The sequence below is a fragment of the Phyllostomus discolor genome, chromosome 3 (genome assembly GCF_004126475.2).
Source record: "Phyllostomus discolor isolate MPI-MPIP mPhyDis1 chromosome 3, mPhyDis1.pri.v3, whole genome shotgun sequence".
In the NCBI taxonomy this organism is placed as follows: domain Eukaryota; kingdom Metazoa; phylum Chordata; class Mammalia; order Chiroptera; family Phyllostomidae; genus Phyllostomus; species Phyllostomus discolor.
In genome coordinates, this window is record NC_040905.2 from 126,862,528 (window position 1) to 126,879,709 (window position 17,182).

Consider the following 17,182-nt stretch of genomic DNA (forward strand, 5'->3'; position numbering starts at 1 on the left):
CTCTCTCTCTCTTTCTCCCTCCCTTCCCTCTCTAAAAAATAAATTTAAAAAAAGTCAATGTAAATAATGCACAGAGGATGATATCAAGAGGGCAAAAGCCAGGGTGTGAAACCCAGATAAGAGAGGAGGGATGATGTTGGCTTGGATGGGGTAAAGGAGATGGAGATAAGTGGATAGATTTGAGACATGATTAGGAGGAAAGTGATAGCAAGGTTTTGTTTTTTGTTGTTGTTGTTTATTTCTTTTTGTGTGTGTGTGGATGACATAAGGTAGAGGAAGAAAGCCAGGGGGTTGAAGAAGTCACAGATGCTTGAGTAACTGTGTGGACATGGCTGCCTTTCACTGAAGTGAGGAACACAGGATGAATCAGATATGGGATGTCAATGAAAAATAAGAAGTTCAATTTGGTAACTGTTGAGTCAGAAGTACCCACTGATATTCAAGAGGGAAGAGAGTTCCAGTTATAAAACATATAAATCGTAAGGATGTAATGTACAGCATGGTGACTATAGTTAGCAATACTGTGTTGTATATTTGAAAGTTTCAAAGCGAATAGATCATGAAAATTCTCATCACAAAGAAAAATTGCAATTTTGTTAACTTGTAATAATTTTACAATGTATACACATATCAAATTAATATATCTTACATATGTGATATATATACCTATGGATATTTGACATATATACCTCAAACTAGTACAACATTATATGTCAATTATATCTCAATAAAAATACTCATGGAAAAAAGTGAGAAGAAGTTGGACTTAAGACACAACATTTGAGATGGAGACAGAAATTTGAGAATTATCAACCTTTACACACAAGAAGTGATAAGTGAAGAGGTGTAAAAAAGAGCCTCAGGAAACTGTAGCATCATCAATCCTTATGCACATTCCAACCTTCATGGTCTTCCTTACACACAACAGGTATTCTCATCGATAAGGAGGAGGACATATATGTGGTCAAAAAGGAAGAGGAATCAGAGGTAGTAGGACCTTGAAGCCCTATGGAAAGAGTGAATGGGCTATGAGAGAAAGGTGATATTATGATAGAGTATAGTCTGAAGAAAATCAGACTCAGATTCAGTAGGGCTACCATGATAGTAACACATCTGAGGGTAGTCACCAGGTCTGCAATGTGGATCCTAAAGTGTTGAGGGTGGGAAGACAGTGAACCAAAGGTAAAGCTGTTTAACAAGAGAAACATGTAAAATCAGCTTCATAAAAAGTGAAACAAGTCTTGTTATTCTCCAAAAGAACAAAACAAACCACAGGAGTCTCATCAAGATAGAAAACAAAAGCTAAGGGCACTCTAGCCTAAGAAAATGCATCTAGGGTCCCTGGCTAGGTCACTGTGGTATTGCAGTAAAACAGAGAGTTACAAGTGTTTTTCCTTCTTTTTTTAATTACTACAGGAAAGTGTTTGGATACAGAAAATTCCTGAAGGACAGTGTGCATGTGTGTGCGCACGTGCACATACACAGGAGGGTGAGAGGGTGTTGTCAGACCCCTTATAACTCTGACAATACAGAGAAATCTGTGTTTAAATCACTCTCTGGTCAATCATCTGTCACTATTGGAACTTCTTACCCTAACTTCTCTTCCCACATTGGAACCCACTGGCTGCTACATCACACTTCTCTAGGGAAACAGACAGTCCTCCAGTTATCTCTAAGCCATTTCACTTTCAGGCCTTGTCTTCATGCCTGGGACTATCCAGCTTAGAGCCAAAGACATACTCTACAGGCTGCAGGTGTCTAAGGCCAAGGCCATTGTGGCTGGGGATGAAGTGGCTCAGGCCATGGACACTGTGGCACCTGACTGCCTTTCTCTGAAAACAAAGATACTGGTGTCTGAAAAAAGTCAGGATGGGTGGCTGGAATTCAAGACATTATTACAGTATCTGTATAGATTTTCATCAGAAGTGAAAACTGAACCAAACACTTATGTGCAGATGCTTTATTTGGGAGGTCCAGGGAGTAGAGTGTGGGACTGTGGAAAGGGACTGTGGAGGGAAGAAAAGATTAATATGACAAGAGTTACTGCAGGGAATAAGTGGGACCTTCTGAAAGCACAGCGAATGCCTTTCAGGATTGTTCCTTAAAGAACTGAGAAGTGCCTGATTCCCAATGATAGAGCATTACTGAAGCAGGAGATATTATCTACACCTCACTTCTTGTCTACAAACATGCATGCAGAGTGGACCCAGAGTTCCATGCCATGGCGGCAACAGAGAAGCCTCAGGCTTACAGAGAATCACCCATGGTCCACACTATTAAAAACATGAAGTGGGTTGAATCTCACCCAGACTGCTCAATGGATGGAATCAGAAGTGAGGCTAAGAGTATATGAGGTAAAACAAGAGATGGCTGATATACTGAGTTTCCAGGCACCTCTCCCCATCCTCCGAGTCATTAAAACAGATTTTTTTCCTGTAGTCCATGACAGCATGAGTTGGAGGAATTAGTTTTCTGTCATATGTCTGAAATCCCTCCACTAGAGACACATACATTAGGAAACTCCTAGGGTGAACATAAACTTTTTCTTTCTAATGGCATGGTGTTGAAGATAACTGTCAGAGAAAGAGACATGAGACCAACTCCAAGAGACTTGAAATCAGGACGCTAGAGGTGATGCTGAGAGAGGTGCAAATGCTTCAAGGGATTAATTGATCACCTCCTCTTCATCTAGTGTTGTGCTAGGGATCTAAATAATGAAATGAGCTTTGACTGGATTCTTGCTAAGCAAATCATGTGTTTCCTTTGTGTTATAGTTAACTTCCTCATCCCATTTTATAGATATATAAAGTGAGACCCAGAGGTGTTAAATAAGTAGTCCAAAGTTACATAGTTAATAAAGTATGAAATCTGAGTAGCTTTTAAGCCCAAGTCTGAGTGACTCAGAATCTCATGATCTTAACCATTTATAAGCCTCCTTTCTGGAGTGGGTTGGCAGACTTGCCCTTGCTAGCATAGGGGAAGGTGGAAAAGATGGGCCACCAGGACATCTGGTACCAGCACAGATCTGAGAAAGTGATACTCTGTCTCTGTCAGAGGAGCATCTACCACTCATCACTGTGTGGAGACAGGAAGCCAAGAAGCAGCTGCTATCTACTTCACCAGTAGGACTACAGGCCTTCCCAAAATGGCAGAACATTCCCATGCAAGCCTGGGCATCAGGGCCAAGATGGATGCTGGGTAAGAAGACCCCTTTCTCTCTACAGACTACTACATGGCCACACCTTGAGACTTTTTGAACTCAAACCCAGTTCTCCTGAGATTGGCTTCAACCTGGTACTTCTGAAAAAGACATTTGGGAAGTGGGGTAAGAGGGAGCATATCTCAGCATACTTGGTATTCAGTGACCTTCAATGTGACATTTCTGTTTTTGATAATATGAAATCTCAAAACCTCTTCAGGGCTTTGAGCTACATGTCTACTAGTTTGACTAACACAAGATTTATATGCAATTTCACCCCATACTGATCCATATCTTTGTTGTCCTTTGAGGTGCTGGTAATTTGTTTTCCCACTGCTCACATTCCACAAGGGCACTTTTGTCAGCAGAAAATTACTTTTCAAATTCATTGAAGTGGGAGCCGTAATTGGATTAATTAGATGAAATGAGGTCTCAGATGTCAAAACTCAGAATTTCCTTCTGTTCTACATCAACCCCATTAGTGGAATCAAAAAATACTGTGTCAATGTTGTCTTGCAATTATAACAAGAGATCCTCAGGGGATTTTTCAGTAGATCCTGCTTACCATGTTCATGGTATTATAAGAACTGGAAAAATATCTTAATGCAAAAACAAACCTCAAAAACCTAAATATCCTATGCATGAATCCATGTTAACATAAAATTTAATTATTTAACAGAAGCAATTGAATAGAAAAGCTATAGTAAAATACAGGTTCTAAAATATCATAAGGCAAATCACTTAAATATAACTAAGATATAAATTCCCACCCCAACCTCTACATTTGTTTCTAATAGGCTATGACCTAATTCTCTTATAGCAGTTAAACTATAAATCATCTTAAGCAAGGGGCACATATTATAATGATTCCCAGCCACAAGGAATTTCTTCATGTTTAGCCTAAATCATTCTTGCTTTGAGATAAGCCTAATAGGCTGATGGCTATTGGCAAGGGAGAGAACTTCTGAGAGTGAAGGGATTAAGCAAAAAAGAGAAAGAGAAAAATCTCCTGGACACAGACAACAGTGTGGTGATTGCCAAGGGGAGGGGTAGAGGGAGGTGGAGTAAGGTATGGGGGTGATAAATGGCATGGACTGAGATCTGACTTGTGGTGGTGAACACACAAGATAATATACTGATGATGTGTTGTAGAATTGTGCCCCTGAAACCTGTAAAATTTTGTTAACAAGTGTCATCCATTAAGTTCAATAAAAAGGAAAAAAAATGGCCTAATACCTTTTATTCTTGCCCCAAAAGAGAAATGAAATAAGGCAATTTATGATGCTTCAGGATAGAAAACCAGGGTAGGAAGATGGCAGCAGGATAGGTGTGAGCAGACCCCACTTCATCTTGCACATGGGTGAAACACACAACCGATCTTCTGAGGAACAGCACAAACAGCCAACGATATCCCAGCATACATGAAGATTAGAGACCAAAAATTGTAGAGGACATTGAAAAATCAGACAAGTAGGTGGGAGCTGTGAACATCAGTACACCTGCTAGAAAAGGAAATCCACAGAGGAACCACCAAGAGAAAACAACGGAAGAAGGAGAAGGAAGGAGTGGAAGCCACACTAACCTCAACTTAGAACAGATCTGGAAATACAACTAAATCGTGAAGAAATTACCCAGAACAAACAACTGAACTAGAGTGAGAGAGAAGACCCCAAATCTTGTACACACAGAAGAATCAGCTTCAACACAACCTGTCCACACCTGAACAGAATAAAAGATGTCACGGATGGAGTGACCCTCAGTTAACCAGTGAGAGGGAAAGACCCACCAAAGAAAGACCCAACAACAATCAAAGCACAAAGACATACAGAAAGCTAACATAAATGACAGCCCAAGACCAGTGAGCTCAGGAGATTAAGGAGACTGCACCACTGAATCTCACAGATCTTCTACCATAAAAGTTCACACCATAAACCCAGGGAGCCAGAACAGATCAATTTACAAAGCAGAAGCTAGGAAGAAGAGTCTCACAAACAATGGGAAGACAAAGAAACAATCCCCAAATGAAAGAAAAGAAGGAACCTCAGAAAGAGTGCTACATGAAATAGAGGTGAGTCAACTATCAGATACTGAATTCAAAATAATGGTTATAAGGAAGCTCAATGAGCTCACAAAGAATTACCAAAAACTACAGGGAAACTACAAGGAACTCACTGCAAAATATATCAACATTAAAAAGAATTTAGAAACTATCAACAAGAGCCAAGATGAAATGAAGAATACAACTTCTGAACTGAAGAACACAGTAAAAGGAATCAAAAGCAGGATCAATGAAGCAAAGGATAGGATTGGCTAGCTGGAGGACAAGGTAGGAAAAAAAACACCCAGAAAGAGCAAGAAAGGAAAAAGAGAATCAAAAAGAGTGAGGAAGGGTTAAGGGAAATGCAGAACAACATGAAACATAATAATATCCGTATAATATGGATACCAGAAGGAGAAGAAGAACAGCAAGAGATAGAAAACTTGTTTGGAAAAGTAAAGATGGAAAACTTCCCTACTTTGATGAGCGAAAAAGTGACACAAGTCCAGGAAACACAGAGAGTCCAAATCAAGAGGAACCCAAAGAGGCCCATTGAAGACACATCATTATTAAAATGGCAAAATTCTAAGACAAAGAGAGAATCTTAAAAACAGCAAGGGAGAAACAGGAAGTAATATACAAGAGAGCCCTGATAAGGCCAGCAGCTGACTTCTCAATGGAAATGCTCCAAGCCAGAAGAGAATGGTAAGAAATATTCGAAGTAATGAGAACCAGAGGTCTGCAACCAAGGCTACATTACCCAGCAAGGCTCTCAATTAAGATGAAAGGCCAAAATAAGGTGCTTCCCCGACAAAAGAAGTGTAAAAGAATACACGTCCACAAAATCAACTCTGCAAGAGATACCAAAGGGACTGCTTTAAGAAAAGGAAGGAAAAGAGTGAGAGAGAGGGGAACACAGGTACAAAAAAATGTCAGTGAATAAGTACCTATCAATAATAACCTTGAACATAAATGGATTAAAAGCCCCAATCAAATGACATAGAATAGCTGAATGGATAAGAAACCATTAACCACACATGAACTCCCTACAAGAGACACACCTCAGAACAATAGACCTACACAGACTGAAAATGAAAGGTTGGAAAAAAATATTCCAAGCAAATGGACAGGAAAAAAAAAGCCGGGGTAGCAATACTCATATCAGACAACATAGACTTCAAAAAAAGGGCCATAAAAAGAGACCCAGAATGTCACTTCATAATACTCAAGGGAAGAATCCACCAAGAAGACATAAACATTGTAAATATATATGCACCCAACATAGGAGCATCCAAATATATAAAGAAAATATTGGAGGACTCCAAAAAAGATATTGACAGCAACACAATTATATTAGGGGATTTCAACACCCCACTGTCAAAAATGGGTGTCTTCCAAACAAAATATCAACAGAGGTATTGCAGCACTGAAAAAGATCCTAGATCAAATTAACTTCCCTGACTATATATATATATATATATATAGAGAGAGAGAGAGAGAGAGAGAGAGAGACTTTCATCCCAAAGAAGCTAAATACACATTCTTTTCAAATGCACATGCAATATTTTCAAAGATAGACCACATGACAGGACACAAAAGAAGCCTCAATGAATTCAAGAAAATTTAAATCATATCAAGCATTTTCTCCTACCACAAGGGACTGAAACTAGAAACAAACCTCAAGAAAAAAAAAACCACTCAAACTAGTGGAGATTGAATAGCATTCTATTAAACAACGAATGGGTCAAGAATGAGATTAAGGAAGACATCAGAAAGTTTCTGGAAACAAATGAAAATGAACTCACAACAATCCAAAATTTATGGAACATAGCGAAGGCAGTACTGAGAGGAAAGTTCATAGTGATACAGGCCTAACTAAAAAAAAAAAAAAAATAGAAACATTTCAACTAAAAAACCTAACTGTATGTCTACAAGAACTCCAGGAAAAACAACAAACCAAGCTGAGAGCAAGAAGAAGAAAGGGAATAACCAAGATCAGTGCAGAATTAAATGATCTAGAGACTAAAAGCACAATTCTAAGAATCAATAAATGCAGGAGCTGGTTCTTTGAAAAGATAAACAAAATTGACAAACCTTTAAGCAGATTCATCAAGAAAATGAGAGGACCCAAATAAACATAATCAGAAGTGGAAGAAGAGCGATTACAACTGATACCACAGAAATACAAAAGATTGTAGGAAATTACTACAAAGAACTATACGCCAAGAAATTTGAAAACCTGGGTGAAATGGACAAATTTCTCAAAAAATGTAATTTTCCAAAACTCAATGAAGAAGTAACCTAAAGTCTGAACTGACCAATAACAGCAGAAAAAAATTGAAGCAGTAATCAAAAACTCTCAACACACAAAAGACCTGCACTAGGCCGTTTCACAGGAGAATTCTACAAAAGCATTTAAGGAAGAGGTAACCCCTATCCTTCACAGATTATTCCAGAACAAAACAAAACAAACAAACAAACAAAAAGAAAATGATGGAAGACTTCCAAACTCTTTTTATGAAGCCAGCATTATCCTAATCTCAAAACTAGATAAAGACACAAGGAAAGAAAACTTCAGGCCACTATCACTGATGAACATAGATGCTAAAATCCTCAACAAAATATTGGCAAATCACATCCAGCAATACATTAAAAGGATCATACACCATGATGAAGTGGGATTCATCACAGGGATGCAAGGATGGTACAATATTCACAAGTCAATAAATGTAATACATCACATAAACAAGAGCAAAGACAAAAATCACATAATCATATTAGTAGATGCAAGGAAAGTATTTGATAAGATACAGCACCCATTTATGATAAAAACACTCAACAAAGTGGAAATAGAGGGAGCATTTCTCAACATAATGAAGGCCATATATGAGAGACCCACAGTCAACATCATACTCAATGGGCAAAAACTAAAAACTGTCCCACTAGGACCAGGAATGAAACAAGGTTGTCCACTTTTGCCATTTCCATTCAAGATAGTGTTGTAAGTGCAACCACAGCAATCTGACAAGAAAAGGAAATAAAAGGCATCCAAATTGGGAAAGAGAAACCAAAACTGTCATTGTTTGCAGATGACATAATAGTGTACATAGAAAATCCTATAGACGCTACCAAAAAAACTGACCTAGTAAATTAATTTGGCAAAACAGCAGGATACAAAGTCAATATTCAGAAATCAAAGGCATTTCTGTGCACCAACAATGAAACAGCAGAAGCAGAAATCAGGAAAAAATCCCATTTGATATTGCAACAAGAAAAATAAAATATCTAGGAATAAACCTAACCAAGGAGGTGAAGACCTGTATTCAGAAAACTATACAACACTGAAGAAAGAAATTAAGGAAGACACAAACAAATGAAAACATATACTGTGGTCATGGATCAGAAGAATTAACATCATCAAAAGTTCATACTACCCAAAGCAATTTCTAGATTCAATGCAGTACCTAATAAAGTACCAATGACATATTTCACAGATATAGAACAAACACTTCAAACATTTATATGGAATCATAAATGACCCCAAATAGCTGCTGCAATTTTGAGAAAAAAAGAGCAAAGTTGGAGGGATCACAATACCTGATATCAAACTGTATTACAAGGCCACTGTAGTCAAAACAGCCTGGTACTTGTATAAAAACAGACACATAAACCAATGGAACAGAAGAGAGAGCCCAGAAATAAACCCTAGTCTCTATGGTCAATTAATATTTGACAAAGGGGGCAGGGACATAAAATGGAGTAAAAATATCCTCTTCAACAAATGGTGTTGGGAGAACTGGACAACAACATGAAAAAAAAATGAAAGTTGAGCACCAGCTTACACCATACACAAAAATAATTCAAGGTGGATAAAAGATTTAAATATAAGCCGTGACACCATTAAAGTCCTTCTGGAGAACATAGGCAGGAAAATCTCAGATATTCCACACAGCAATATTTTCACTGATATGTCCCCTAGAGCAAGGGACATAAAGGAAAGAATATATAGATAAGATCTCATCAAAATAAAAACTTTCTGCATGGCTATGGAAAACAGTATTAAAATGAAAAGAGAACCAACCATACTGGAAAACATATTTGCCAATGATACCTCAGACAAGTGTTTAATCTCCAAAATATATAAATAACTCACAGGACTCCACTGGAAGGAGACGAGCAACCCAATTACAAAATGGGCAAAGGACGTGAACAGACACTTCTCCAAGGAGGACATAGAGAGGGTCCAGAGATATATGAAAAGATGTTCAATATTGCAAGCTATCAGAGAAATGCAAATTAATACCACAATGAGATACCACTCCACACAGGTCAGAATGGCCATCATAATCAAAGCAACAAACAACAAGTGTTGGAGTGGATGTGGGGAAAAGGGAACAGTAGTGCACTGTTGGTGGGATTGCAGACTCATGAACCTACTGTGGAAAACAGTATAGAATTTCCTCAGAAAACTAAAAATGGAACTGTCTTTTGACCATGAAATTCCACTGCTTATAGTACATTCTAAGAACAATGAAACATCAACCCAAAAGAACCTATGTACCCCGATGTTCATAGCAGCACAATTTACAGTAGCCAAGTACTGGAAGCAACCTAAGTGCCCATCAGTAAATGAATGGATCAAAAAACTATGGTACATTTACACAATGGAATTCTATGCAGCATAAAGAAAGAGCTCTTACCCTTTGTGAAGCATAAATGGAACTGGAAAGCATTATGGTAAGGGAAATAAGCCAGGCAGTGAAAGACAAATACTGTATGATCCTCCCTTTAACAGGAATCTAATCAACAAAATGAACCACCAAGCAAAATATAACCAAAGACACTGAAATTGAGTACAGACTGGCAGTGAGCAGAGGGGAGAAAGGAGTGAATTTCAGGAGGAAAATGTGAAGGGTTTGCCTGAACAATTATAAAGGACACATGGACAATAACAAGGTGGGGGGAGGAAAAAGGGGAGAGAGATGTGGAGGGCTGGGTTGCTGGTGAGGGGTGGGAGAGAAATGCAGAAAACTGTACTTGAACAACAAATAAAAAAGAAAAAAAAAGAAAAAAAAAGAAAATAAAATAAAATGAATAGAAAATCAGTGGTCTATTCAAATGAACTTGAATTTAGTAAGGCTACTTGTTAGAATAATCATTTCTAGTGTCTTTTACGCATAAATATAGTAGACATTTCCTGACTAGTTACTACTATATCAAAAACTGTACTATGTTCTGGGGATAAAGTGAAAATGAGACCCAATTATCTGCTGAGTCATGTCCACTAGGGTCACACCTTCAAAGTGCTCTCCCCTTCTTGAAACAAAAGATATGGATAGAGAACAACTCCACTGTATACTTACATACACTTTTACAAATGTATTCAAACATTCAGGTTCACACACCCCTGAGCACACGTATCTGCCCTTACACATGCGTACACACTCATGCTAAAGCTCTGCTCACCCCAACATGCATTGACATATATGTATGTGTGTTTCCTTTCTTTTCTCAGCCTATGGATAGGCCTGCAAGCCTCGGACCTAATATGGACCATATCAGACACAGGTTGGGTAGTGAACATCATGAGCTCATTTCTGGATCCCTGGACATCAGGAGCATGCATATTTATCCATCTCTTGCCAAAGTTTGACCCAGTGGTCATTCTAAAGGTAAGAGAGGATCCAATTTACACCAAATGGTCAGAGTCAGTCCACAGTTTGCAGTTTCTTTTGACTCATCTAATTTTGACTAACCCTTGCCCTATAGATAAATAGTGTTCAGTAAGCAAGATGGAAATGATCTCTGGCCTAATAGAGCTCATGGTCCAGGTAAGGAGACAAACCCATATACAGATAAAAAGAATATACCAGGAGACAGGCATCATGGGTAATTGGTTCACTCAATGCATATTTAATGGACTATTGTTCTGGTGCCAAGTATCAGATAGATGGTGGTGACCTATCTATATAGTCCATCTATAGGGAGAGATGGACTATTGGAGGTGATGTTGTGTGTGTGTATCATTTATTTTTTTTATTTGACATATAGCACAGACTTAAGGTAAGTTCATTGAACATGATTATTTTAAATATACAGCTTTCAATAATTTATTTATATTGTACACTGTATTAGCCAGTTTGGGATGCTATAACAGAATACCTTGGATTGGGAGGCTTAAACCACAGACATTTTTTTCCTCACAGGTCTGGAGGCTAGGAGTCTAAGATCAGGGTAACATTTCTCTTTCTGATTTACAAACAGCTGACTTCCTTCTGTGTCCTCATGATGGAGAGAGTGAGCTCTGGTCTCTTCTTATAAGAGCTCTAATCCCATCATAGGGACCCCACCCTCATGACCTAATCTAAACCAAATTATCTCCCAAAGGCCTCGCCTCCAGATACCATCACAAGAAGGTTATGGTTTCAACATATGACTGGCAGAGGACATAGCATTCAATCTATAACAGACACCCATATAACCACAGCCTTATTGAGATATAATACATTCCCATTACTCCAGAAAGTGCTCATGCCACCTCATGCCATTGTCTATACTCCATAAATTAATCATTGTTTTGACCTCTATCACTATATGCTAATTTTGCCTCTTTTTGATCTTAATATAAGTGTAATCATCCAATATGTAATCTTTTGTGTCAGGCTTCTTTCACTCAACATATTCTCTATTAATTACTCTCCTTATTATTGCACATATGACAAGTTTGCTCTTTTCAAATCCTGTAGTGTTTCATTCTGTGTATCTATCAATCATAATTTTTTCTATCCTGTTGTTGATGGACATTAGGGTTATTGAAAGTTTGGGACTATAATCTATGAGGAGTCTTGAAGAATAAATAGGGATTTTTACTGTAGACCTTGAAAGGGAAGCCATTAAATAAAATCTAAAAATGGTCTTGACCTGGGAGAAACAAAACAATGGAAATGGGCTTATTTTGTTTGCAAAAGCACACTTGATGTTGAACTATATTTGTAATGTACAGTTGGACCATTGACATCCTGGGGCCTCAAGATATCTGTAAAAGTTCAGGGCCCACCCAGACTTCTGTTTGGCTGGCAACAGACACCTTAGGAGCAAAGTGAGGCAAGAATGACATCCTCAATGTCAAAAAGTCAGTCATGGTCTGCATTCTCAGGTGATTCTCTTCAAATGATTCTGTCACTCACTGATTTAAACAAATTCTTACTCTGCCTCTTTCTGAACATGATTTGATGTGGTTTCTGTTAAGTATCATGAGAAGTAAAAAAAAAAACAAGAAAACAGATAAAATTATAAAATCTATTAGGAAACTATAGATTGGAGTTGTGGAGTGGGAAGACTCATGAGAGTTTGAAAGACAACAAATAGTTAATTGCATACTGAGCTTCCTGTAAGGCAAGGCAATAAGGGAAATGGACTTATTTTCACATGTTATACCAGTTCATCAAGAATACTTAGAGGGAATAATTTCATGATTTACTAATGTTAATCATTTTTCTAGACTTTTTGTCAAGTAATTTTTCTAATAAATTCTATACTTTAATAAATTCTGTACAAAGCAAAGCATGGGACAAAAGTGGTGTTACATAACTGTTAAGAGCACCAGCTGCAGATGCTGGGTCCACTACTGGCTGGTTGTGTGACCTTGGGCAAGTTATTTAATCCTCTGAGTCACCATTTTCCCTTCTGTAAAGTGGGGATGATAATACAAACTCCATGAGGTTAATGCAAGCATTAAATGAGATAGCACAGGGTCTGGAAGGTATTGGTACTAGCTAAATACTTTTTTATTCTCATTGAATATGCCTATTGATTTTTGAGAGAGAGGAATAAAGGAGAAAGAGAGAGACAGACAGACAGACAGAGACAGAGACAGAGACAGAAAGAGCAATCAGTTGCCTCCCATATGTGCCCAGACCAGGGATCATACCAGCAATCTTTTAGTGTAGGGGATGACACTCCAACCAACTAAGCCATTGGGCCAGGACAATACTAGCTAAATTTTAATAGCACTTCTGGGATGTCTATAAGGCACTTTTAACTTTTGAAAGCACTTTTCTACCAAAATTAATCTGTTATAACGCTGGCCACAGGAGATTAAAGGACTTAACCAAAACATACAGCCAATTTGCAACAGCAGTTGATCTCTTTCCCTTGGTGACTGGGTGTTTACATAATCCTAAAGCAGGAGTGTCAAACTCATTTTCACCGGGGGCCACATTAGCCTTGAGGTTGTCTTCACAGGGCTGAATATAATTTTAGGACTGTATAAGTGTAACTATTCCTTAACTAAGGGCAAGGAGCTCGGCATTGCTGTTGGGTAGGAACAAGGTGCCAGACTGTATAAAACAATATGGAGGGCCATATTAAGCCCTGGGGCCTTGTGTTTGCCACCTGTGTCTTAAAGGTATGTTTGTGAAAACTAGTCATTAAATTTCCAGGAATAAGCAGCTCATCCTGGACCTTTTCTCTATAATGATAGGTGGTCATTTCTCTGTTACTTTTGGCTTGAGGGTACATGAGAATTGAGAATGATTTGGCCTGAAATAGACATAGCAAAGAAAGTGGGATTTAAATCTAGACACTGTGATGCCATAGTGCATGCTCATAACCACTATGCATACTGGTAAGTTCGGCATTTGACCTGGTGATCAGTGTCTCAGTTGGCTTTCTTTCTCCAGGTGCTGTCTAGCTACCCAATCAACAACCTGGTAGGAGCACCCATTGTTTACCAAATGCTGCTATAACAGGACCTTTCCAGGTGATGGGGTTTTGGGGGTTGGTAATAACCTCTGGCTCTATTGCAATGTTCTTCCTCCTGCTTCCCTTACTTACACAAATTCTCATTTATCTGAGTTGTCCCATGAAATTAATATCATTGCCAAAGCACCCAAAATTCAGATCTAGGCATGGGCAGAGTTTGGTTCTGGGAGGATAAGGGGGGAACAATTACTTCTCTTCTCTTCTTCAGTTACAAGTTCCCACATCTACAGAACTGCTTCAGTGGAGGGGATACCCTCCTCCCAGAAACTCTGAAGAGCTGGAAGTCTCAGACAGGACTGGATATTCGAGAGTTTTATGGCCAGACAGAAATGGTATCAGCTCTTAGGGGGAACCATAAGCTGTTCAGCCTGGTGGGCTTCAAAAGTCTCTTTGATAAAAAAAAATCTGACCTACCTTTTATCATGTGCTTATTCTGTAAATATTTACTGAGCTATTTATTCTGTTATATTTATTTATCTGTGGGATTTCAGCAGGGAATAAAACAGGTCAAACTTCTGCTTTCATGGAGATTGCATTATCATGCAAGTGGGAAAAGAGACATAAACTAGTAAATACATGACATGGAAGACAGTGAGAACTTCTGTGGAGAAAAGTAAAGATAAGTGAGATGAGGTGAGATGAAAGCCTGAATTTTCAAAAATGGTGGTCAGGAAAGTCCCCTGTAATGGGGTAACATTTTAGCAGAGATCTGAGTTTATCAAATGTACAAGGCACTACACTAAGCTGCTCATATTGAAGTGAGGGATAGGGGAAGAACCCACTAGACCCCCACCTCACTAGCTGATATATCTTCTTGGAACTCTTGGGGCTACTTGAGCACAATGCAGATTCAGTGTGCCACTTATCAAAACAACCTGGGGAGTATTTCCCCAGTTCCTCTTACTTGTGACTCTTGGTTCTTCTTCCTCCTTCTTGCACTCTTTTACTCTACATCCTTCTATGGCTAATGGTCCCCAGTACCCCTGCAGAACTCCCAAGAGAGCTCATGGCAGTGCTGTGATATAGAGGAGCTTTGCAAATGTGGGGTAGGACAATACAGCCATGAGAGGAGTCCAGCTTTTTAAAGGGAATCTTGTTTAGAAAATGTTCCCTTGGACACCAGCATCTCTGTAGGAGAATTTATTTCAGGATTCAAGCAGGACTGGCCCTCTTATGGAAGGTAATTTAATCCCACATGGTTTTAAACAATTTTTGGTGTCCATGGTCCCTTAAAAAAGTATAGTTCCCCTTAAAAAGACTATAATGTGGTTGTTAGTTCCTTTTTCCTGGGGAGTAGTCAATCAGATTGCTTTCCAAACAATTTAGTGCAACCCCTCCAGTGGGGGTTACAGTACAGGGGAGAGAGCCCAGGAAAGGGGAGGAAGGGAATCACCAAATGCGAGCCATCTTCAGACTGTGTCAGGACCTGCTCTACTCATTTTTTTTTTCCTGTGACCTCATAACCCTCCTGAAGTTTGCCCGTCTGTCTGCTTCTTCCCATAGGGACTCACATGCAGAGTTTCCAAGACAATGAAAGTCAAGCCTAGCTGCCTGGGGACTGTGATTCCCCATTACGATGTGCAGGTTTGTTTGGTACACTCAGGAGGGAGGGAAAAGGGGGAAAACACAAAGTTTTCAGTAACTTATTTATTACATTTTTAATTTAGGAAAAATAATGAAAAGAAAGATATTAAAACAACATGAAGAGGTAGGGAGGAAGGAAAGAAGAAAGAAAAGAAAAGGGAAATTTTTATATACTTACCATGCAGAGAAAAACACTCTGAATAGCCAGCAAATTAGCTGGCTTGTTAGTCTAATAAATATATACATTTTTTAAAACAAGAATAGGGCTAAATTTTGACACAGCAACTTCTTACTTACTTTTATTGTTGAATAATCTTGGGTGACCATCTTCCTGAATCAATTAATACTGACAAATGCCATGATTTTTAATGACTATGTAATAATTGATAGTGTGCTTCCACCACTCTTTATGCATTTTGTAAATCAATAGATGATTTTTAAAAAATTTCACTGGTAAAAACAACACTACAGTGAAGATGTTGTAGCAACATGATCTCACCTTTAACAGGAACCTAATCAACAAAATGAACAAGCAAGCAAAGTATGGCCAAAGACATTGAAATTGAGAACAAGCTGACAGTGACCAGAGGGAAGAGGGGAGGGGATTATAGGGGAAAGGAGTGAAGGGTTTGCAGGGACAATTATAAAGGACACATGGACAATAACAAGGTGGGTGGAAAAGGGAGGGAGGTGGGGAAGATTGGAGTGGTGGGGAGAGGTGGGGGGAAAGACAGAAAACTGTATTTGAACAACAATAAAAATGTTAAAAAGTAAAATAAAATACAATAAAGTAAAAAGAAACTTCCAATATTTTCCAAAGTGATTGTATCATTTTTCATTGTCACCCACAATGTGTGAAATTTCCAGTTGCAACACAATTTAGACAACATTCAGTACTGTTGATTTTTTTAATTTAAATGATATGAAAGATATCAAATCATTGTTTTAATTTTAAGTTCCTTGATAACTATAGATTTTGAATATTTTTTCATGTGTTTATCTTCCATTCATAGATAGTGTTTCATAACATCTTTTGTAAAATTTTCTGTGGAAAACTTTTACCTACTTTATTGATTTTTTGACTCAGTTTGTTGTATTATAGAGGTTTTTATAAATCTGGATACCAGTCCTTGACACAAATATGATTTGCAACAATTTTCTATGTACCTTGCCTAATTCTGTCCCTAATAGTGTCTTGAGAAAATTATAATAGTTTTGATAAAACCCCATTTGTTATTTTAAAGGTTTCTGATTTTAGCTTGCATGTTTATATTTGGGTACCGTTTTAACTGGTTCTTATTTATGTACATTTTTTGTATTGCCTTAAGTAGGGTTTGATGTTCACTTTTTCCTCTATAGATATCCAGTGACATTTGTTTAATAGATTTTAATCCCCCCATTGAATTGCTTTGAAATTTTTATATTAAGAACATGAAATTATAAAAAAAAAGATGTAGCTAAAATTTTTCTCCCTTCCTTTATTATTTCTTTAAGCTAAATTCCAAGAAATAGAATTTGTGTATGTGTATCTATGGTTCTGTGTATAGATATGCAGACCTAGAGTATAAAAATTTATATTCTATTCAGTGTTACCTATG

The 17,182-nt window shown here is 38.0% G+C and overlaps 1 protein-coding gene across 1 annotated transcript in view; it reads left to right on the plus strand.

Moving 5' to 3' along the window:
- The window catches only part of ACSM2B (acyl-CoA synthetase medium chain family member 2B), a 150,287-nt gene that overhangs the window by 9,328 nt on the left and 123,777 nt on the right, over nt 1–17,182 (plus strand). Inside the window, 6 exon segments of the mRNA XM_036020103.1 lie at nt 1,693–1,900; nt 3,055–3,198; nt 10,753–10,909; nt 13,919–13,998; nt 14,209–14,332; nt 15,504–15,584. Of these exon segments, the coding sequence (XP_035875996.1) occupies nt 1,693–1,900; nt 3,055–3,198; nt 10,753–10,909; nt 13,919–13,998; nt 14,209–14,332; nt 15,504–15,584 (794 nt within the window).